Raw genomic sequence first — 23,926 nt, 5'->3', positions numbered from 1 at the left:
ACATGACCGCTCAGGTCCACTCTTATGACCAAATTTGGACTCTAACCAACACAATAACCAATTCCCTACCAAACTACTTGAGACTCTAACTCAATTTCTTTGGGACTTCAACCCAGTATTTAAACTTTTCTTATCAGACTCTTAACTGCTTCAACTCATGAAATTTTCATCAAAATCAAAACAGACATGCACCAGTAATTTCAGTGAGTAGACTTTTAATTTTCACAGCCCAATTTGACACACTTTGGAAATAATTCAACAGGTAGTGTCTTACCTTTTTAAATATGATGCGCCGGCGTGCGTCCACTCACTTTTGACCACTGGCCAAGTCTGCCCGTCTGACCACCTCGGACCACCGCTCACACCTCCACTTTTCTCCCTTACTCAACCACCGGACGAAGCCCCCAAAATGTTAAGGTTCAAAAATTGAGAAAGGGTACAAGAGGTGATCGAAAAATAACCACACTGGTCCGGCCGGGTGAAGTCAAACGAAGATTTTAATTCACACGTGGGAAGATCACTGGAAACAGCAATTGATCTTCGACTTACTAAAGCACAAACAATTATTTTATAACATCAGGGTTTATTTACTGACGCCCCTTCATGCGTCACAGGTACATTTTATACATAGATCAGATCAACACCACAATGACTTTTAACCCAGAAGATCATCTTCTATTTTCATGGCTGGTACTTTCCGTTCTTATCTTAAAGTGAATTGTTCCTCTTTCTTGTCGAGACATAACTAATCTCTCCTCTAAATAAATCTAACTAATGTGTGTGTATGTGTTGACCTCACATGCTCTTTGTGTCACCTCTTCACCTACTAACTGTCTGTGTCTCGTCCTCAAATGCTCTTTCTCAATTCACCTGTTGCACTTCTGACCTTTCACTAGACCAGAAGCTCACTGAGACTATGTGTATGTCTTCTACTAAATAAATGTTTTAACCAAGAACCTCTACTAAAACCTTAATATAAAATGATCTGATATATAAGTGTTTTGTAAGCATGTATTGCAATTCCTTCTATGGCTCCAAGTCACTTGCACAATAGATTGTCCGGACATCGCGCCGAACAAAGCTTCCAACCCCCAATTAATTGACCGAGCTCCAACTCTTTAATAAGCACAGATATGCATTGTGTATAAAATAGTCATAACTGCACCTGAAATACAAGGTCAACATAATAACTGTATGCATAACATCTTAAGGCCATCTTAAAGCTATCTGTTACATTGTTAAAGCAATGATCATACTGCAGATTATATTATGCTGGTCAAATACTTTTTGTTCATCCCCACAGAGTGATGATAATTTGTGCACCAATTCCTCTGACATCGTCTTATTAATCGTTAGCTTACTATGCAAACATGACAAGTGAAATCTCCCGCAGCTTAAACATGTGAGAGGTTGATCGCGCAGAGAATCGCTGAGCTTATGTGAGTGCGTGTGTAAAAGCAGCAGGATTTATATTTTAGTTCTGCTGAGCCAAATAAGACAGGTCAGGGTGAAGAAGTGACAGCCAAAGAAAAGCTTACCACAAAACCGAGAAGTTATGACAAATCAGACTATAAGGCAAAAAGAAAGTGCAGCTTTATGGTTTCTGTGGCTGCAATATGACGAGCTAAATAACCGGGGCTGCACATAAGTGGTCCGCAGGTGCGCATTCGCTGTCAAAATAAAAAACACGCACAAGGGTTAGGGTTAAATTTAAAAACTGTACTTTTGAGTTAAAATATATATTTATAATTTTAATAAATGACAAATTAAAAAGGCATGAACATTGCTTTTGTATCGAAAAAATATCGAACCGTGACACCAAAGTATCGAACCGAACCGTGAATTTTGTGTATCGTTGCACCCCTACTATATATATATATATATATATATATATAAGAAAATAACCCTAACCACTCTATTAGCTTCCTGCCTTGAAACACAGCACCTCCTCTCTTTCCACACGCTTCAGCGCCCCCCCCCCCCCCCCTCCCCCAACACACACACACCTGCCATTTTAAGATGGGTGTAACGAAAATGTGGTGACGTGTGAAAACTTTTTTTCCCGTTCAGACTACTTTCATTTCTCTGTAAGAAAGAGTCACACAGCCATAGTTACTGAGAGGTGAAATGGAACAAAAAAGGATTAAGCTGGACTTGGACGCCTTCTCATGTTCAATCTGCTTGGATTTACTGAAGGATCCGGTGACTATTCCCTGTGGACACAGCTACTGCATGAACTGTATTAAAACCCACTTTAATGAAGAGGATGAGAAGCAGAAAATTCACAGCTGCCCTCAATGCCACAAAACCTTCAGACCGAGGCCTGCACTTGAAAAAAGCACCATGTTAGCAGCTTTAGTGGAGCAGCTGAAGAAGACTGGACTCCAAGCTGCTCCAGCTGATCACTGCTATGCTGGACCTGAAGATGTGGCCTGTGATGTCTGCACTGGGAGGAAGCTGAAAGCCATCAAGTCCTGTTTATCTTGTCCGGCCTCTTACTGTGAGAAACACCTCCAACCTCACTATGATGCAGCTCCATTAAAGAAACACAAGCTGGTGGCCCCCTCCAAGAAGCTCCAGGACAACATCTGCTCTCGTCATGATGAGGTGATGAAGATTTTCTGTCGTACTGATCAGCAGAGTATCTGTTATCTCTGCACAATGGATGAACATAAAGGCCATGAAACAGTCCCAGCTGCAGCAGAAAGGACTGAGAAGCAGAAGGAGCTCGAGGTGAGACGACTAAACATCCAGCAGAGAATCCAGGAGCGAGAGAAAGATATGAAGCTGCTTCAACAGGAGGTGGAGGCCATCAATGGCTCTGCTGATAAAGCAGTGGAGGACAGTGAGAAGATGTTCACTGAGCTGATCCGTCTCCTCCAGAAAAGAAGCTCTGATGTGAAGCAGCAGGTCAGATCCCAGCAGGAAACTGAAGTGAGTCGAGTCAAAGAGCTTCAGGAGAAGCTGGAGCAGGAGATCGCTGAGCTGAAGAGGAAAGACGGCGAGCTGGAGCAGCTCTCACACACAGAGGATCACAACCAGTTTCTACACAACTACCCCTCACTGTCAGCACTCAGTGAGTCTACACACTCATCCAGCATCAATATTCGTCCTCTGAGGTACTTTGAGGATGTGACAGCAGCTGTGTCAGAGACCAGAGATAAACTACAGGACATTCTGAGAGAGGAATGGACAAACATCTCACTGACAGTCACTGAAGTGGATGTTTTACTGTCACCACCAGAGCCAAAGACCAGAGCTGGATTCTTAAAATATTCACGTCAAATCACATTGGATCCAAACACAGCACACAGACATCTGTTATTATCGGAGAGGAACAAAAAAACAACATTTATGAAACAAAAACAATCTTATTCTGATCATCCAGACAGATTTTCTGAATGGGAGAGGGTCCTGAGTAGAGAGAGTCTGACTGGACGTTGTTACTGGGAGGTGGAGTGGAGAGGGAGAGGAGTTGATGTAGCAGTCGCATACAAGAATATCAGCAGAGCAGGGAGCTCAAATGAGTGTGCATTTGGTGGAAATGACAAATCTTGGTCATTATGTTGTGAGACAAACAGCTATGTTCTTTGGCACAACAATGTCCACACTGACCTCTCAGGTCCTCAGTCCTCCAGAGTAGGAGTGTACCTGGATCACAGAGCAGGTATTCTGTCTTTCTACAGCGTCTCTGAAACCATGACTCTCCTCCACAGAGTCCAGACCACATTCACTCAGCCGCTCTATGCTGGAGTTCGGCTTTTAGATCACGGAGACACTGCAGCGTTCATTAAAGTGAAATAGTCAGAAGTCAGTATTGGACAATTCGTTAAAATATGTGTCTGACTTTCCAGTTACTTGGTAAGATTTATTTATCTCATGTGAAGAACAAAATTCACAAAGTGCTTTACAATACAGAAATAGGTATAGACCAAATTAAAATAGCACAAACAGATGAAACTATATAAAACCAAACCAGCACAGGCAATTTTTAAGTTTCTTTTTAACAATATCAACAGTGTCCACAGATTTTAGCTCCAGTAGAAGCGAGGTGCACGGTACCACTCATTGGCTGTGTCCCAATTCAGGGTCTGCACGCTTGAAGTACGCGCACTACACGTACTACGTACGGTGCGTACTATAAGTATGAGAAGTGCGGAAGTGAGAGGCCTGTGAAATTGGACGGTCGTCGCGTTGTTCAGGTTGCCTAGCAACCATGATACTAACCGCGAGAAACGTTACATATAGCATTGTGTGACATAAATGAAGGAGAAAAATGTTTTGCTGGTCATTCATTTTTGTCATGACATCACTTTGATTAGTTGAGTATCTGAGGCTGAGACCACGGGACTGTAAAACATGATTGTTGGGCTTCATTTCTGTGCTGAGCAGTCATTGCAAGATTAGTTAGTAAATAGCAATTAGTTAATGTTGTTCATGAGACTAAAATCATCTCACTGTGGTAATGTAAATATAATATGGCCAATATTATAGTATTGTCAGATTATTATGATGTAATATATATATATATATATATATATATATATATATATATATATATATATATATATATATATATATATGTAGAGGCTTTAAAACCAAGCTGAAGCTGAAAGTACAAACATCACTAATGTCACATAACTTTGCCGACATGTGGCCAACAGTAATGTTTTAATGTTTTTCGTTATTAAACATTCGCACATAAATAAGTGACGTCATATTCAGTAATTACTTTTGACAGTTCACTCTTCGGCCGCTCCCTTCTGCCGTATTTTGCGGCAAAATTATCCACACCCACCACCGCGCTATGGATTGTGGGATATATGGGACCACGAAGCGTGCACCGGACCACGCTTGATATTTGGGGAAACCGACGGCGCATTTGGAGTATGCATTTGAAGTACACTTCGAATTGGGACAGCCGTCGTCGCGTGGCGGTGACGTAATCACACTTAAAATGCGTACTTCAAGCGTGCAGACCCTGAATTGGGACACAGCTATTGTCACTGAGAGCTCATTGTTGTTTCCTCTCTGCAGATCACCTGTCAGTCACACTGCACTTGCTGTGTTTCATAGCTCATTTTTTGTTGTTACGCTTGATCACATAAATCTATAATTACAATCACATTCTTTAAAAAATTTTCTTATTGTACTAAATGAAATTGTAAGACATTGTAGAATGACGTCAAAGTGACACCAGAAAGTAAATTCTGCCAAACCAAAGAGTATTTGTACTCTGCAGAAGATCATAATGTTATTAAATGAACCTTGGCCTTTGGGGGCTTTTTGTTGTTGTTTTTTTTTAAACATTGTTTTGTGAAAACTATAACACATGAAGCTCAGATCATGTTACACACTGAGTAAGACAAATGATTTCACACAGAGTTACACGTATAGTGATGGAAAAAATTTCAGTGTTTGTTGTTTCTTTGTAAAGGATTTTATACAGAGTCAGTCTGAAGAGTTATTAAATGTAAATCCTGCTTTGTGGAGTTTGTTACATATTCTGAACGGATGCATGCTGACTTTCTTTGAGAAAATGTTTTTGGGGATTTTTTTTAATTTTGGGGATTTTTGTGTATTTTATCGATGTTGGTGTGGTTATCTAACTCATTACTCTTGTATTTTTATATCATATGTGGTATAACAGATGTTTTTCTAAAGTGTCTATTAATCATCATTTATAAGGATTTAATTAAGTCAGGTGTGGCTGTGAATGAGTACCAGGAATATGTACGCTTTACGGTAATTTGGGGGAAATTACAGACCTGGACAGTGTGTTATGGAACAACTTTAATGTGATATGAGACTTGTATTAAAAAAGTCCTCTTGATTTTCTTTTGATTTATGCTGAAATAAAGATTTGTTTGTGGAAGATTGTGTCTGGTACACATGACTTTCAGTCACAAAAACCTGTTGCTAAGCTACTTCTCATAATCTTTACAATCTAATCAAAAGTGCAGAAAAATAATAATTTCTTTTTTTCAGCCAGTGGATGAAAATTCAGCTCAGAAAACACAAGTACATTTTCTAACATCTAACCGAGTCATCAGCTTAGTGCCTGTCTCTGAAGTCTGCTGTGTGTATGTTCAACTATAAACTCAGAGAAACACACCCACACAAACACACACACACACACACATACATACACACACGCACAAACCTGTTCTGACTCGTGCTGATGACTCAGTATACTGATTGTGGTTTCTTTCATATTGCTGTTCATTTGTCGTTGCTGCTTCTGGCTTTTTAGATTGCCGATTCTCTGTTTCTCTCTCTGCTTTGGTTAAAGAATCATTTTTATGTGTCAATCATTATCGATGTGTTTTAATTTCGTTATTTCAGTTGAAGATTTCCCCTGATTTGCATATTGTCTGTTCGGTTGCAGGATGTTGATACAGAACCCGTCACTGGGTGCCTTTATTAACTTTTCCATTGTGCGTGCGTTATGGTGTTGAGCTGTTATTCACAGCGTTTTTGTGGACTTTTCTACTGTTTTAAATGAGCAGCCTAACAAGATGGAAATAAGGTATACAGGGATTATAGAGGGTGAACACTAAGTTCCTCAACCTGAGGGACTCAAATCAGCAACTAGTCAGCTGCTCCTACCTCCTGTGTTCCCATTAGCTGCCCATTTATTATTTCTAGCTGCCTACACTAACATAGTAATTAAACTCTTCTGAAGCTCCTTTTTAAATAAACTCTTACTAAACGTTTACTAATGATTTTACTGATTCAGGTGAGACTACCACAGTGTGACATGTTGAAATTCCCACCTATTGTCTCTCCAGTACAGGTCTAGCTGTTTTCCTACCATTATTATCAAACAGCCTTTCACCTACTGACATGTATGACCACTGTCACAGTCGTGCTATGCCTAGTTCCAAATCACTTATTCTCCTGATACAACAGTTTTCCACAGTGGTTAGCACTGTTGCCGCACAACAAGAAGGTCCTGAGTTCAATTCCACCATCAGGCCGGGGTCTTTCTGTGTGGAGTTTGCATGTTCTCCCCGTGTTTGCGTGGGTTCTCTCCGGGTACTCCGGCTTCCTCCCACCGTCCAAAGACATGCAGCTTGTGGGGATAGGTTAATTGATTAATCCAAATTGTCACTAGGTGTGAATGTGAGTGTGAATGGTTGTCTGTCCCTGTGTGTTGGCCCTGCGACAGACTGGCGACCTGTCCAGGGTGTACCCCGCCTTTCGCCCTATGACAGCTGGGATAGGCTCCAGCGCCCCCCGCGACCCTGAAAAGGATAAGCGGAAGCGAATGGATGGATAGAAATCTTCTGTGTTACGGAGACTTAGCTGAAACCATAGGGCTGCTGATTATAAATTCTTGAATGCCCAGAGGTCCTCGGGCTGTGGTGGGGGAATAGCAGTTGTTTTCAAATGTAATTTAAACTGTATTACAGCCAGTTTGACTTATTATTGTCTAAAATTACATTTGTGAAAATCCAGGTTGGTGTGTCAATATCTACCAGCCTCCTGAATCCTCGACTGATCTCCTACACGAGTTCTCCAACCTGCTTTCATCTGTCGAGTTTGACAGGCTCAGTTGGGTACAGGTGACTTTAACCTAAGACATTGATTCCTGTAAATGTAAAGGAAAAGAAAGTAATTTAAAATGTTGGTCATTTTCTTAAATTCATTCGAGCTTTAATGTTATTTGCATGATTTCTCTATGAGAGAGAAGCTGTCACTGTGTGTGCATGCATCAACTTTTCCCTTTGATGGCGCTGAATACATAAAATTTTCATCTACTTTACATGATGTCTTGTTTCTGTCACAGGTGGCCGAAGGCTGGTAACTGAAACTGAACCTATGCACAGAAAACCAAGATCAGAGGCTGAGGGAAAGTCCTAACAGCGTTTTATTGATCAGCAATGAAAAACAACACAGTGGCTTGGTAAATGTGGCGTGGCAACGTGGCTGAGGCAAAACAAAGAGGCAGGACTGAGAAGATTACTGGAGTGGGACTGGTACATAAGGTCACATTTAATGGAGGGAAATGGATTAAATGAAGGAGAGGCTGCTTAGGTGCGGGTGACTTTGACGATGTGGATTTGGCTGACCTGAGTTCCTTTGGTTCCGAGGCCGAGGGACAGCAGGAGGGCCGGCAGGTGAGGCAAGGAGTGAATCCCATAAAACAGAGAGGTAAATCCAAAATCCAAAAGGATTCATTGTTCAGAACCGTGGTGCGTCAGGGAGCAACTGAAGCACAAAACAGCAAGGTAAAGCACCTAAGGTAAGAAACATGACCCATAAGACCTGGTTACCAACATATAGTAGTCCATACCTGGCAGAGAAGGGATGTCAGTGTGGAGCTTAAATCTCCCAGCCTAATTGCCTCAATCAGCTCCAGGTGCAGGGCCGTAGACTAACTTTTTGCCACGGTTGCACTGGTGCGCCGCGCACCCAAATTTTTCAACCACATCGCTTAAAACCGCAGTTTTATATGTGCACTTTTCTGGGGGGAAAATTGCTGTCCATACAGACAATATTGATTTGTAAATGATTAACTAACAATCTTGTCAACACAAAGTTCTTTATTTGGAGCATATTTCTACAAGAAAGATAAGTTACTGAAAAACTGCTTGTGCTTAAAGTGCTTTGGCACTCTTTGGCAATATTGTAGAAAATGTTAAACTTAATCATCATCTCGGCCTCCTCTGACGACCTGGTTGCTGCTGCATGCCGCTGAAAGGCAGTGGGGAGAGGGGACACTTGGGCAGTGCATTTATCGCAGCATATAATGTGTTTTCTGGATACACTGTGTTTTTTCAGCGTTCAGAGACTGATGGCTCCGTGTCAGAGCTGGCTATGAATTTCAGATGGATCAGGCCTTAACTTGACAAAAAAGTTATCAATAGTTCTTTTTATCTTTTCTTATTACCCACAGCTACATCCACTTCTGTCGGGCCTTGGCTTCTCACTAGGGCTGGGTATCATCACTGATTTCTATAATCCATTCGATTCTGATTCACAAGGTCCCAATTTGATTCGATTCAATTTTGCCTCAGACAGTCAGAAATATTATAAGTCTGATGATTTATCAGTACTGAGACTTACTATGAGACTTTATCAGAGGTGTGAGCATCACAGCAGATGCCTTTGTGTCAAAGTAACTGAGAATAAAACACAGAAAAACATGAAGGAGATTTTCCTGGCCTGGCTTTTTATAGCAGATAACCTTAAAAATATTCTGCAATTTTGCATAATTTTAAAAAGTTTCAATTTCTTCATTATTGAACAGCAGAAATTAGGCTTTCTTGCCCGAGGTCATTTAAGTTAAAAAAAAAAAAAGACAGCAGCCGACAGCGCTGTAAACAACGGTAGACTGGTGGGTAATTAGCAAATGAATATTGCAGAAAACAGAGATTTGAGATGGGAAACTGTTCTTGAAGTACAGAGAGAGAGAGAGAGAGAGAGAGAGAGCTGTGCATGAAGTGTGATTTTATTGTGTTGGAAGCAAAACAGCAAAAGTCAGAGGGAATTAATGACGACATTTATCAAATGTGAATCGTAGTTTGGATCTTCTTTTGCTGCTGGTTCAGTGAATTTTGGATGGAGAGGGACAAAACCTGCAGCTCAGAATCTAGCACAAAAAAGACCTAAACACAAAGCCCGGACCCGCCAAAGCATCACAATCAGTGAGCTGTCGGCTTTCAGCCCTGACGGCGTGTCCGTGTATGTGCTGTCGGTTGAGAAAGTTGAGAAAGCTGATTCTGATGTGTCGGGTCTGCGCTCTGTGTTTGTCTTTGTGTGGAATCGGTTTACCTGCTCTATCTAGATACATTTGGTTGTTGTTGAAATAGTTTTGTGAGCTTTAACCTGAGATTCTGGCATTTCTGGGAAAATACAGTTATATTTAAAAGATATCGCTTTATTCAAGCTACTCACCTCCCTCTATCTGCCTACACTTTCAAACATATACATGCATAGAACTACAGGAATATCTGGAACACGACCAATCAGAGAGGGCCCGCCCCTAGCTATCTCTGATTGGTTTAGACCATAATATAGGCATAATGTGTGTCAGTTGTTGACCACATGGAGACTTTCAGAGTTGCGGAGAATTTTATTTTATTTTATTGAAAAGTTGGTCGCACTGATGCCACCTAGGATTTTTTTTAGTCGCACCATTGAAAAATTTGATCGCACTCTAGAGCCCTTAAGAGAAGAGGGTGTGACAGCCCTGCCCACTGGCAGATACCAGAGAAGTTCAGGAACTTAGTAGAAATTTCCAGCCACTCACACAGACCATGACGGTTTCAGTGAAAATTAACTTCACCCTGATTAGGGCTGTTCAATATAACGATATATATCGGATGACGATATAAAAATGTCTATCGTTTCCTTTTACGCTATTGTCGCAAAATAAACTGTTTACAGCAATATTTTTTCATCGTTTTGATGATCACTGTAGTGGCTATATTAATTTCTTAAAGTTCTCTCTTTCTCTTATATTTTATATAACCACACTACAGACGGACAAGTGCCTGTTTTTATGCGTTGTCGTTATCGTGACGGTAAAACCATCGTGTGTCCGCTTGTTTGTTTTCCACATAAACCTTTCACAATAAAGCTCAAGATCCTGTTGAGACTTTTCAAAATAAACTGAACCACGTGAAAGAGTGTGCAGAGTATTGACGGATAAGAAGCAAAAAAAGAGCTGTTGGGTGCTAAAAGATAAACCTTAAACTCAAACATTAGAACAGGCTTTTCCCCGCAGCACGCTGTGTAATAATTACTCACAAAGAAAACGGAGGCCGTTACAACTTATGTCTAAAAATGTATAGTTTCATGCATCGGTTAAAACACTCGACTCCAGGTACATGACGCCCAGCTGGAAACACTTCACGTCGAGCTGCCCGAGATTCACAGAATTTACAGAAAATGTTAAATTTTTATGATTTATATTGTTATCGGGATGATAGATGTCTTATATCGGGATATGAGAGTTTGGTCATATCACACAGCCCTAACCCTGATTGTTTTCATCTTGCTTTGACTGCAATTCTGGCAGTATTAATTAATTGCAGCAGTATTTATAAAAACACTTCTATATACACTAAAAAACTGAGCAGCTCTTGTTCTGATGGCTTACAGAGTGTCTGTTTTTTTGTTTGTTATCTGTGGTGCTCTCAAAGGAAATAAACACTCACATGTTGATTCAAGTTGTTAGAGATATGTCTCTCTGTTATGTTAATGTGTATATATATTCTTTAACATTATCTCCTCCATTCACTCCTCTTATTTAACTTGCACCACTCTCCTCTCCAGATTTGCTGAAGCCTTTGAAAGGTAACTTAATGGTGCCGTAAAGGATAAGGCACCACTGGAAACACAGCACCTCCTCTCTGTTCACACGTTTCCTCGTTCCCTTACCTTCAGATCTGCAGTTTAAAGATGGGTGTAACCAACATGTGGTGACGTGTAAGAGCTGACAGGCTCCATTCAGAAATCAGAGGTCAGACTGGTTTCAGTTGTAAGGAACTGAAATTCACACAGTCACTGACACTGAGAGGAGAAATGGCAGAGAAAGGAGTTCAGCTGGACCGAGAAACCTTCTCTTGTTCAATCTGTTTGGATTTACTGAAGGATCCGGTGACTACAGCCTGTGGACATAGCTACTGTATGAACTGTATTAAAACCCACTTTGATGAAGAGGACAGGAAGGGAATCCACAGCTGCCCTCAGTGCAGGAAGACTTTCACACCGAGGCCTGTCCTGGAGAAAAACACCATGTTAGCAGCTTTAGTGGAGCAGCTGAAGAAGACTGGACTCCAAGCTGCTCCAGCTGATCACTGCTATGCTGGACCTGAAGATGTGGCCTGTGATGTCTGCACTGGGAGGAAGCTGAAAGCCATCAAGTCCTGTCTGGTGTGTCTGATCTCCTACTGTGAGAAACACATACAGCTTCATCTGGAGTCTCCTGCCTTTGAAAAACACAAGCTGGTGGCCCCCTCCAAGAAGCTCCAGGAGAACATCTGCTCTCGTCATGATGAGGTGATGAAGATTTTCTGTCGTACAGATCAGCAGAGTATCTGTTATCTCTGCACAATGGATGAACATAAAGGCCATGAAACAGTCCCAGCTGCAGCAGAAAGGACTGAGAAGCAGAAGGAGCTCGAGGTGAGACGACTAAACATCCAGCAGAGAATCCAGGAGCGAGAGAAAGATGTGAAGCTGCTTCAACAGGAGGTGGAGGCCATCAATGGCTCTGCTGATAAAGCAGTGGAGGACAGTGAGAAGATGTTCACTGAGCTGATCCGTCTCATCCAGAAAAGAAGCTCTGATGTGAAGCAGCAGGTCAGATCCCAGCAGGAAACTGAAGTGAGTCGAGTCAAAGAGCTTCAGGAGAAGCTGGAGCAGGAGATCGCTGAGCTGAAGAGGAAAGACGGCGAGCTGGAGCAGCTCTCACACACAGAGGATCACAACCAGTTTCTACACAACTACCCCTCACTGTCAGCACTCAGTGAGTCTACACACTCATCCAGCATCAGTATTCGTCCTCTGAGGTACTTTGAGGATGTGACAGCAGCTGTGTCAGAGACCAGAGATAGACTCAGACATAAACTACAGGACATTCTGAGAGAGGAATGGACAAACATCTCACTGACAGTCACTGAAGTGGATGTTTTACTGTCACCACCAGAGCCAAAGACCAGAGCTGGATTCTTAAAATATTCATGTCAAATCACACTGGATCCAAAGACAGCAAACACACATCTGTTATTATCTGAGGGAAACAGAAAAGCAACTTTAATGAAAAAACAACAGTCTTATTCTGATCACCCAGACAGATTCATTGTAATGTGTCAGGTCCTGAGTAGAGAGAGTCTGACTGGACGTTGTTATTGGGAGGTGGAGTGGAGAGGGAGAGGAGTTGAAGTAGCAGTCACATACAAAAATATCAGCGGAGTAGGGAGGTCAAATGAATGTGCACTTGGTGGAAATGACAAGTCTTGGTCATTACGTTGTGAGAAAAACAGTTACATATTTTGGCACAACAATGTCCAAACTGTCCTCTCAGGTCCTCGGTCCTCCAGAGTAGGAGTGTACCTGGATCACAGAGCAGGTATTCTGTCTTTCTACAGCGTCTCTGAAACCATGACTTTCCTCCACAGAGTCCAGACCACATTCACTCAGCCGCTCTATGCTGGACTTTGGTTTTTTCACAGTATTATATTGTACTCTGGTGGAGACACCGCAGAGTTCACAAAACGGAAATAGACAAAAAAATTTCTTAAGAACAGTTGGTTTGGATTACTTTTCAGTTTCTTTGTTCTCCAACATTGTTTCTCATAGCTCATTGTTGTTCTGTTTCTTCTCTGCACAGACGTCACTTGCCAGTCACACTTTGTGGGTGCTACATTGACATCATATTGTTTGTTGTCTAGTTAATAAATTAATTGATTTTAACCGAGAAATATCTAAATTATATTTACATTTATCTGAAATTTTGTTCAAATTAAAGGAACTGTTTTTCTCTGTTTTAAAGAAAGAAAATTCAATCAATGTTCTGACTGTGTCAAAGTTGTTTACTATGAGGAATATGTAAATAAAATAATTTTACGTTTGATTCTTCTTGTTTTATTTCCTTTGAGAGGATTGATTTGAGTACATTTTCATTCCTATGATTAATAGGAAAATGAAATGAGACAGATGCGAGTTGATATGAACCAGGTATTTGCTGTCATCTAAACATGGAAGCCTCATTTATGTGACTTAGAGGTCATGGTGAAGAGACAGTTTAAAGATAAATCATATGCATTTGTTAGGTAAAATAACAAGAAAAGCTTTTTAATTGAAAACTGATTTAGTTCAAGAAAAACAACGGTGTTTTGATAACTTAGCACTTAGTTCCTCGTAATCTCTGCGGTGCATCGAACAGCCAATGCTTTCCATGATCAGAGGTAATTGCTTTGGCTTTATTCCAGTTGACCCCAGCATGTGTCACTGGGTCTCTAAACCAGAGGTTTTGGGTTATTTGGCACCTTTTGTTTGTAATTTAGGTCTGTCAAGCTTCTGTTGTCTTTGTGTCTCCATGTTTCCTGTTTTATTTTGAAAGAAACTTTTGTTCCTAGTTCATTGTATCTAGTTTTACTTCCTCCATCCTGTCATTATATCATGTGTATCAGCTTTCATGAGTTATTTACAAGATTCTGACCACTTATAAAATGTGTTCAATGCGCTGCCCATTGTGTTGGATTGTCAATGCAACCCTCTTCTCCCACTCTTCACACACTGATAGCAACACTGCAGGAGAAATGCCTGCACAGGCATCCAGTATCCATAATTTCAGATGCTGCACATCTCGTATCTTCACACCATAAACAATTGCTTTCAGATGACCCCAAAGATAAAAGTCTAAGGGGGTCAGATCGGGAGACCTTGGGGGCCATTCAACTGGCCCACGACGAACAATCCACTTTCCAGGAAACTGTTCATCTAGGAATGCTCGGACCCGGCACCCATAATGTGGTGGTGCACCATCTTGCTGGAAAAACTCAGGGAACGTGCCAGCTTCAGTGCATAAAGAGGGAAACACATCATCATGTAGCAATTTCAAATATCCAGTGGCCTTGGGGTTTCTATTGATGAAGAATGGACCCACTATCGTTGTACCCCATATACCACACCAAACCATCACTTTTGTTGGTCCAACAGTCTTGGAAGGATCCATCCAATGTGGGTTAGTGTCAGACCAATAGCGGTGGTTTTGTTTGTTAACTTCACCACTCACATAAAAGTTTGCCTCATCAATGAAAAAAAAAGATCTTCTGCGTGAACTGAGGGTCCTGTTCCAATTTTTGTTTTGTCCATTCTGCAAATTCTGTGCGCTGATCTGGGTCGTCCTCGTTGAGATGCTGCAGTAGCTGGAGTTTGTAAGGGTGCCATTTGTGAGTAGCTAATATCCGCCGAAGGGATGTTCGACTAATGCCACTCTCCAGTGACATGCGGCGAGTGCTACGCTGTGGGCTCTTGCTGAATGAAGCTAGGACAGCCACTGATGTTTCTTCATTAGTGACAGTTTTCTTGCGTCCGCATTTTGGCAAATCCAACACTGAACCAGTTTCACGAAACTTGGCAAGCAGTTGGAGCATGGGAGATTGGGTGGTCTCGTATGGTGTCTTGCATTGAAATCTGCTGCAACGACCCGGTTACTGCATTCACCAGATATCAACACAATTTCGATCCGCTCCTCACGTGTTAACCTCTTCGACATGTCAATGGCTGTGAACCAAGAGAAATTTGTAAATAACTCATGAAAGAATAAAGTTACGTTGAAACCAAGCACACCGTTGTTTTTCTTGTGACGTTACCAATAAGTTTGATGTGTCACATGGCCCTCTTCCTATTGAAAAAACAAAAGTTGTATCCAAGATGGCCGACTTCTAAATGGCCACCATGGTCACCACCCATCTTGGGGAGTTTGCCCCCTCGCATATACTAATGTGCCACAAACAGGACTTTAATATCACCAACCATTCCCATGTTATTACGGTGTATCCATATAAATGGCCCACCCTGTAGATACATTCATATGTTTAGGCTTATTCTACCATTTTATGCACTGTGATGATTAAATAAACAAACCTCTGCAGCATTATTCTCTTATATTATTGAAAGCAAAAAGATTTTGTTTTTGCTTTATATTTGTAGATCTCTATCACCCATTCCTCTAAATTTTCTCTGACAGGAACAAGTAGAAAAGTATGGAAGCCCGTTTCCGCCACTAAAAAAAAAAAAAAAAGGATCCATAACTTAAAATTTCGAGTTATTTTCTTGAAATTTCAAGTTATTTTCTCGAAATTTCGAGTTATTATCTCGAAATTTCGACATATTAACTCAAAATTTTGAGAAAAGCAACTCGAAATTTCGAGTTAGCGCTGCCAATCAGTAATCTACGTGAATGACGTCATTTCCATGTTACCCGGAAGCTGAAGCCCTCAGCTACAAATGCTAGAGCTAAGCTACCGGTATTACATCCAGTCGTGAATGCACAGATTGCTGAGTGTTTTCATCCTGGCTTCACAAATGATGAAATCCCTGTGTTATTAGCTGAATCACATGGTGTTACTATCAGCAAACATACTTTAATTTGTTGGGATCCGTTTTTGAGTGCGCAGTACACCTCTCTGAACAGTGTCTGGGAGGCTGTGGTTGCTGCTGCACGCAATGTTGATGGTGAACAGATCAAAACACTGACAGAATCCATGGATGGCAGGCTTTTGAGTGTCCTTGCAAAGAAAGGTGGCTATATTGGTCGCTGATGTGTTTTTGTTTTGTTTTTGAATGTCAGAAATGTATATTTGTGAATGTGGAGATGTTATATTGGTTTCACTGGTAAAAATAAATAATTGAAATGGGTATATATTTGTTTTTTGTTACGTTGCCTAATAATTGTGCACAGTAATAGTCACCTGCACACATAGATATCCCCCTAAAATAGCTAAAACTACAAACTAAAAACTACTTCCAAAAACATTCAGCTTTGATATTAATGAGTTTTTTGGGTTCATTGAGAACATGGTTGTTGTTCAATAATAAAATTATTCCTCAAAAATACAACTTGCCTAATAATTCTGCACTCCCTGTAGGGGCAGTCCCCTTAAGGGAACGTCTTTATAATGAACAAACTGAGAAAGTACTCCTCAGATCCACTTAGTGCTTGCCGTGGCTGCATGTAGCAGGATCTCCCAATGCGCACTGGTAATAAAGCTTTGATAAAAGGATACTACAGCCTCATCTGACTCTTCTTCTCCAGCTGTGATATTAAAGGATCGGTGAGGTCAAGAAAGTTACCTTGACAGTCCCCACAGCTTCCCCAGAGGCTGAAATGGCCTGTTAGCCTGGGAGCTCAGCCTGGCCGTCTCAGCTTCCCATCTCCCCTGAGAGCTCAGGCAAATCAACCCAGCGAACTCCATCTTCTGCTAAAAGCTTTTGCGAGCTTATTCAGCCAGCTGTGGACTTCATTTTGCTGTTGCTGCCTGAGCAGAGCACATGCTGTTCAGTCCTGAGGGGCTGCTGTGTCGCTGTCTGGTCCTGCGCTGTCTGGTCCGTGTCCAGCATGGCCTGTTCATCTAGGTCCACATCCAGCACGGCCTGCTTGTCCACGTCCACCACCACCACCACGACCATCGGTTGGCATCTGCACCGCCATGGGCAGCCACCTGAACTGTGGTGCCACCACTGTTTCCCGCGTGGTTGGCCTCCAGACCTGTTTCCTCACTGCCGCTGCTTTCCACGTGGTCAGCCTCCGGACCTAGGGATGGGTATTGATAAGATTTTCACAATTCCAATTCCATTTTCAATTCTGTTTAACGATTCGATTCTTTATCGATTCTTTTTAAAAAAGGAGAACACTAAGGTCGATTAGCTTAGAACTTTGTTTTATATCTTCTCTTTGAACAAGATAGAAATTTAGTAACATGGCCTTACAAACCCAACAGTGAGATCTTAAGAGATCCAGCTTATGGCTCTTCAATGGGGTGTCACAGGGTCCCTGGGGAAAAAAATTGTAAATGTAAAATAATAAAATAAATATTCTTCAGTAGCAATAACAAAGTATAACATAAATTATTCTGTAGCAATTACACAAGAATATCCAGTAATGTCCCTGCCTACAATTAAACACATTCACTTACCGAAAATTTGAGGGCATCTGCTGTGGCAAATGGGTGCAAGCCTTTTACCACAAACTTAGTCACTGCTCGGTGACATTCGTCTATCCTGGCCTGAAAGGAGATGCTACCGGTAGACTGCAGCGAGAACTGCCAGCATCTGAGCCAGACTCTGTCTCTCTCATCATGGTCACCTAAATGCACAGTAATGGCAGGTTTTGTAATAAGGCAGATCGCGCTAACATAATATGCACTGTTAGTTGATTATTTACCTGCTGCATTAACGGGAGAGGACGTGCAAACGTTACCGCTGCTGCTGGGTTGAGATTCACGAGTCCGGAGCGGAATTAAAAACACGACATTCATTTAAGGTCATCGCGTGTTTTGTGAGCAAATGCTTTTGCATATTCGTAGTGTTTCCTCCCCTAAATGAAATATCTACATTGCAAGTATTGCAAGTTGCCCTGTTGTCAGTCATCCGTTCTCGTAAAGTATGACCAAACTTTTGAGTGTTTGAGCCGCCATGTTTCCTGCCAGGTAAATGACGCTCCGCAACGTGGTTGTCACGGTCCTGGGTCTTATGACCCAGTGTTTTGAGTTTGAGTTCATTTTGATGTTTATAGTTTATGTTAAGCCCTTCAGGTTTTCTAAGTTCATTTGTTACCATGTCTAGGTGATTTTAGTTCTTATTAATTCCCCCTCACGTTTCCAACCCATGTTAAGTCTCCCCTGCTCTTCATGTGTTTCATGTCTGTGTCTTACGTTGTCAAGTTCTGGTTGTCATGTCTGCGTTTCATTATGCTTCCTGTTTTATTTTGGAAGGAGTCGTGTGTTCTTGGTTCTTTGTATTTAGCTTCACTGCTCCTGTCATTAGGTTCATGTTAGTCAGCTGTTTCCTCATGTGTCTCCACTTCCCCTGATCACCTCATGTGTGTATTTTAGCCTTCTGTTTTCTGCATGTCATTGTCGGGTCGTCTGTTTGCATCCCCATAGTGTTTCGTCATAGTTTACTCAGTGTTCATAGTTTGTCATCGCATTTTCACTGAGTTTCTTAGTCCTTTAGTTTTCTGAGTGTTCACAGTTTTCTTAGTTTTCATAGCTTCATGCTTTTTCGTGTGCCAACATCCAAATAAAGGATCGTCTTCTGTTCAGCCAGCAACTCCGCCTTTCAGCATCTGCTTTTGGGTCCTGTTTCCATTCACATCGGCGCACCCCGCCGTGACAGTGGTGATGTCATTCGGGGCGACTGGAATCGATAAGGGAATCGTTTGCAAAAATGGCAAACAATTCCAAGGAATTGAAACAGTGGGAACCGGTTCTCAACAAGAACCGGTTTTCGATACCCATCCCTATCCGGACCTGCTCTTGCCTGGACTTATGTGCTGTTGACCTCTGGGTTGGCCCCGTGAACTGCCCTTTTATGGACTATTGTGCCGTCAGCCTTCAGGTTGGCCTCCTGATTTGCTTTGTTTTGCACTCCTGTGTCGTCAACCTCTGAGTCGTCCCCCTGAGCTCTTCTGTTTTGGACTGTTTTTGTTCGAGCCCTTCTTCCTGGACTCCCCACCACCAGCCCGGGTTGGGTTGGTATTGGTGTTTCAGTTATTATAATTATGTTCCTTGATTATTGCTCTAGTTTTGCTTCCCCTCGTCTCATTATGTCTGATTAGTCCCAGCTGTGTTTCCTCCTGTTCCCCATCCTCTCGTTATCCTGCCTGTGTATTATAGTCCTCAGTCTTCACCTGGCTGTTGTCGCATCGTATCCTCTCAATGCTGTGTGTTTCCTCCATACTCCGAGTATTTTTGTAGTTCTCTGTCCAAGTTTAGTTCCCTAGTTTTTGTTTCTAGTTGCTTGTTTCTGTTTACGTTTTTATTGAGGAGTTTTTTTTTTCATCAAATAAAGCTGCCATTTCAAGTTTACTTCCCTGAGTGTGTTGCAAACATAACAAGCCTGAGTTAGAAAAGAAAGTTGCTAACCGCCGTCTGGGGTCAGACTGATGCTTTTGGTTTTGTTAAGCCAGCTAACTCAAAGAAAGCATGGCTGTGCTGAACCTCCGTCATAACGCAGACCACCGACCTTGGTATTGCTGAACTTTTACTGAATACTTTAGTTGGAGTTGGTTGGTGTTGATACCAGGTGTTAGGTCAGAAGTTTTCACGCTTCATCACAGGTATTGCTAAAGTTTCATCGGTTTTACTTTGAGGAAATATGTTGCTGTATCTGGAGTCTGTAATTAAGATGAAAGTCTATTTGTGGATGTTGCTGTAATTTGAGCTGCCATTAGATTCAGTTGTTATCTTAATTGCAGACAGTGCCGACTTTTACAGAAACTACAACAGAGGACACAACGAAGTTTAAACTGATAGTAACCTGATAAATTAAATGTTATAATTGCTGCCAAAGTCCAAACTGCACCTTTTTATCTGCAGTCTATATTAAACAGAGTCTGACAGCAATTCTTTGTTTGAGACACTCAAAGGTGCTAAGAGGAAAAATGGAGCAGAAAGAAGTTCAGCTGAATTTAGAGACATTCTTTTGTTCAATCTGTTTGGATCTACTGAAGGATCCAGTGACTACAACCTGTGGACACAGCTACTGCAGGAACTGTATTGAAGGCCACTTTAATAAAGAGGACAGTAAAGGAGTCCACAGCTGCCCTCAGTGCAGGAAGACTTTCACACCGAGGCCTGTCCTGGAGAAAAATGTCATGTTAGCAGCTTTAGTGGAGCAGCTGAAGAAGAGTGGACTCCAAGCTGCTCCAGCTGATCACTGCTATGCTGGACTTGAAGATGTGGCCTGTGATGTCTGCACTGGGAGGAAGCTGAAAGCCATCAAGTCCTGTTTATCTTGTCCGGCCTCTTACTGTGAGAAACACCTCCAACTTCACTATGATGCAGCTCCATTAAAGAAACACAAGCTGGTGGCCCCCTCCAAGAAGCTCCAGGACAACATCTGCTCTCGTCATGATGAGGTGATGAAGATTTTCTGTCGTACTGATCAGCAGAGTATCTGTTATCTCTGCACAATTGATGAACATAAAGGCCATGAAACAGTCCCAGCTGCAGCAGAGAGGACTGAGAAGCAGAAGGAGCTCGAGGTGAGACGACTAAACATCCAGCAGAGAATCCAGGAGCGAGAGAAAGATGTGAAGCTGCTTCAACAGGAGGTGGAGGCCATCAATGGCTCTGCTGATAAAGCAGTGGAGGACAGTGAGAAGATGTTCACTGAGCTGATCCGTCTCCTCCAGAAAAGAAGCTCTGATGTGAAGCAGCAGGTCAGATCCCAGCAGGAAACTGAAGTGAGTCGAGTCAAAGAGCTTCAGGAGAAGCTGGAGCAGGAGATCGCTGAGCTGAAGAGGAAAGACGGCGAGCTGGAGCAGCTCTCACACACAGAGGATCACAACCAGTTTCTACACAACTACCCCTCACTGTCAGCACTCAGTGAGTCTACACACTCATCCAGCATCAATATTCGTCCTCTGAGCTACTTTGAGGATGTGACAGCAGCTGTGTCAGAGACCAGAGATAAACTACAGGACATCCTGAGAGAGGAATGGACAAACATCTCACTGACAGTCACTGAAGAGGATGTTTTACTGTCACCACCAGAGCCAAAGACCAGAGCTGGATTCTTAAAATATTCACGTGAAATCACACTGGATCCAAAGACAGCAAACACACGTCTGTTATTATCTGAGGGGAACAGAAAAGCAAAATTTATGAGTTATCCACTGTCTTATTCTCGTCATCCAGACAGATTCACTTATTACTGTCAAGTCCTGAGTAGAGAGAACCTGACTGGACGTTGTTACTGGGAGGTGGAGTGGAGAGGGGAAGGAGTTGGTGTAGCAGTTGCATACAAGAATATCAGCAGAGATGGCGGCCTCAGTGAATGTATATTTGGATTAAATGATAAATCTTCATCATTTTGTTGTGACACAAACAGTCACATATTTTGGCACAACAATGTGAAAACTCCCCTCTCACGTCCTCGGTCCTCCAGAGTAGGAGTGTACCTGGATCACAGAGCAGGTATTCTGTCTTTCTACAGCGTCTCTGAAACCATGACTCTCCTCCACAGAGTCCAGACCACATTCACTCAGCCGCTCTATGCTGGACTTGATTTTTTGGATCATGAAGATACTGCAGAGTTCATTACACTGAAATAGACAGAAGCCACTGATGGACAATTGGTTAAAATGTGTGTTTTATTTTCCACTTTTTTTTGTCTACATCATTGTTGAGATGGGAGTTGCTGAGAGCTCACAGTTGTGCTGTTTTTACTTTGCACGGAGATCACCTGTCAGTCACACTGAATAGATGTTCCTTTGACCTTTTGTTATCCGTTTTCTATATTTTCCTAACATTACGTTTATATGCCATTTAAATGTTGTTCTTGTACTAATTAAATGTTAAATATATCAGAAAGAAGTCAAAGTGGCACCAAAAAGTTATTTAACAGTAAATTCAGAAGGTCATATTCATAATACAAAATAACCTCAGTTTGTAAATGTCAAAACAATAAAAGTATTGTTTTGAGAGAATAAACTCACAGATCAAATGTTAGATACTGAAACATTATTTCAGTCCTTCCAAGATACAGAGTTATAATAAAAGTTTGCCAGTTATCTGTCCTGAGTCTGACCGCTCTTACATCTGTGTTCTTCATTAACGTCTTGTCTTCAGGCTTATAATTTGGCCGGTTTCTCTTAAATATTTGTGAACTAAAGACAGCTTCAACCCTCTGTGTGTTGACCGCACTGCATTTTCTTGTTAGTAATAGCAACACCATTGTAACGACAGAAATACTAATTAGTTAGATTACTAGTTACTGAAAAACATTTATCGCCATTATTCCCATTTGTGCGAATTTACAAAACATTATGTAAAGATTGCTGGTATTTTTGTGCCCTTAAAAAGTGGAAATAATGATGAGAGCTGAATGAATGATAGTGACACGCAGATCTCGTTTTCACTCGTCTGTATTGAGTGTTACAAAAACAACACAACCCAAACCATATTCTCTCTGCATGGATACACTCAGTCTCAGGACCACAGTTTCCAAACTAAGTTGCCCTGTTTTAACTTATGAGAGTATTTAGACGCTGCACAACTTGAACTGTAACATAAGGTAAATACATCTTTTTAACTCACATATGTTAGCTGACACATTCGCTGACTTTCAACAGTAATGAAATAATACTTTATGCGCTGTATATGTCTTTCAGTAGTTAACTTAAATACAGATAGTGGCAGAAAAACTGTCATTCAATAAGGCGGGACACCAGTGAAAGCTAGCTTAAACAGCAACGGAGTTCAGCTGAAACTTCTCAGCAAAAACTGTCCACAATTCACCTCTTTCCTTACATTAAACAATGATGGTGGGCTAATAGTCAACTGTAATACACAGAGTTCACAGAGTTCTGTGCGTGCAGTTACCTTAAACAGGGGAAACGGTGAGGAGAGATGAATGATGATACTGACACAAAGCGCTGGCTTTCACTCGTCTGTACAGAGTGAAGGACAAGAGGCGCGAATCCCCCTAGTGGAGCCCTGAGGAATTACCAATGGATCGATGCACAATCAATCCAGGACATTGTTCCTTCTCGCAAATTGAAAGATATTTCACGCACTGTTATTTATAGAAGGCTTCACACTGTTCCTGCTAACCATAAATATTGTTCCTAAAGTTTTATCCAACTGTAGACAGATTTCTAAACTCCCTTTTACTTAAGTCCTGTTGAAACTTGTATTAGAAAAAATATTACAAATTATTTAAAGTTATAAAGCACAGCACAGAACTGAAATGGCACAGTAGTTAACTTTACAGTTAGGCTGGGGTACAAATTTCCTCATAAAAACCCTGCTCTTATGTGGAATGACTCAGGGGTCCATTCTTGGCCCAGTATTTTTTCCCTCAATTTATGGGTTCATAAAACCTTTATAAAAGTGACTAAATGCTAGGTATAATAGGTATTTTGTCTGCTTTGGATTTTACTTCTACATTTCACCTTTAAAAACCGTTTATCTTGTCTTGTTTGGTATCATTCTTTTCAGCACACCTTAACATGTCAAAATTTACAGCTATTTTTTCATTTTGAAATACTATATTAAAACAATTGATCTCAAATCAGACAAAAAACATAAAACTCGAGTATAAAAAAGTAGAATTTTTTTTTCCACTAATAGAAAACCAAGGTTTTTGCTTTCTGTCTTTTTTTTTGTGTCACAAACAGAGAATACTTTCAAGTGCTTCCCTTCCCGCTGTAAACACAACGTTAGTATTCAGGAAAAAA

The 23,926-nt window shown here is 41.4% G+C and overlaps 3 protein-coding genes across 6 annotated transcripts; all 3 read left to right on the top strand.

Annotated features, from left to right (window-relative positions):
• Nucleotides 1–2,118: 2,118 nt before the first annotated feature.
• LOC146635640 (tripartite motif-containing protein 16-like) lies at nt 2,119–3,804 on the top strand. 3 transcript variants are annotated; one of them, XM_085350617.1, is made up of 2 exons: nt 2,119–2,325; nt 2,728–3,804. In XM_085350617.1, the coding sequence occupies exons 1-2, from the start codon at nt 2,128–2,130 to the stop codon at nt 3,802–3,804; spliced, it is 1,275 nt and encodes a 424-aa protein (XP_085206743.1). In that variant the 5' UTR covers nt 2,119–2,127. The 3 variants fall into 3 exon arrangements, with proteins under 3 accessions (XP_085206743.1, XP_085206742.1, XP_085206741.1); XM_085350616.1 differs by having other exon boundaries at nt 2,128–2,363; nt 3,183–3,804; XM_085350615.1 differs by having other exon boundaries at nt 2,128–2,599; nt 2,672–3,804.
• Nucleotides 3,805–11,520: 7,716 nt separating this feature from the next.
• Nucleotides 11,521–13,239, top strand: LOC146635639 (tripartite motif-containing protein 16-like). Of its 2 annotated transcripts, XM_085350614.1 has the most exons (2): nt 11,536–12,082; nt 12,629–13,239. In XM_085350614.1, exons 1-2 carry the CDS (start codon nt 11,536–11,538, stop codon nt 13,237–13,239), a joined length of 1,158 nt encoding a protein of 385 aa, XP_085206740.1. The 2 variants fall into 2 exon arrangements, with proteins under 2 accessions (XP_085206739.1, XP_085206740.1); XM_085350613.1 differs by having other exon boundaries at nt 11,521–13,239.
• A 6,886-nt stretch (nt 13,240–20,125) lies between these two features.
• On the top strand, nt 20,126–21,799 carry LOC146635638 (tripartite motif-containing protein 16-like). The gene has a single exon (XM_085348533.1). It carries the CDS (start codon nt 20,126–20,128, stop codon nt 21,797–21,799), a length of 1,674 nt encoding a protein of 557 aa, XP_085204659.1.
• Nucleotides 21,800–23,926: the final 2,127 nt, after the last annotated feature.

This window comes from Diplotaxodon limnothrissa, linkage group LG3, assembly GCF_057381915.1.
Source record: "Diplotaxodon limnothrissa isolate DT_005_m linkage group LG3, D_limnothrissa_male_GT1.1, whole genome shotgun sequence".
NCBI lineage: Eukaryota > Metazoa > Chordata > Actinopteri > Cichliformes > Cichlidae > Diplotaxodon > Diplotaxodon limnothrissa.
Note: the sequence above shows the minus strand (reverse complement) of the source record. Positions and strands in the feature narration are given on the sequence as shown.

Coding starts and splice junctions, on each gene's coding strand:
- LOC146635639 (XM_085350613.1), top strand. CDS start 11,536: ATGGCAGAGAAAGGAGTTCAGCTGGACCGAGAAACCTTCTCTTGTTCA.
- LOC146635640 (XM_085350615.1), top strand. CDS start 2,128: ATGGAACAAAAAAGGATTAAGCTGGACTTGGACGCCTTCTCATGTTCA. Junction 2,600..2,671: donor GGACAACATCTGCTCTCGTC/ATGATGAGGTGA, acceptor CAATGGATGAAC/ATAAAGGCCATGAAACAGTC.
- LOC146635638 (XM_085348533.1), top strand. CDS start 20,126: ATGGAGCAGAAAGAAGTTCAGCTGAATTTAGAGACATTCTTTTGTTCA.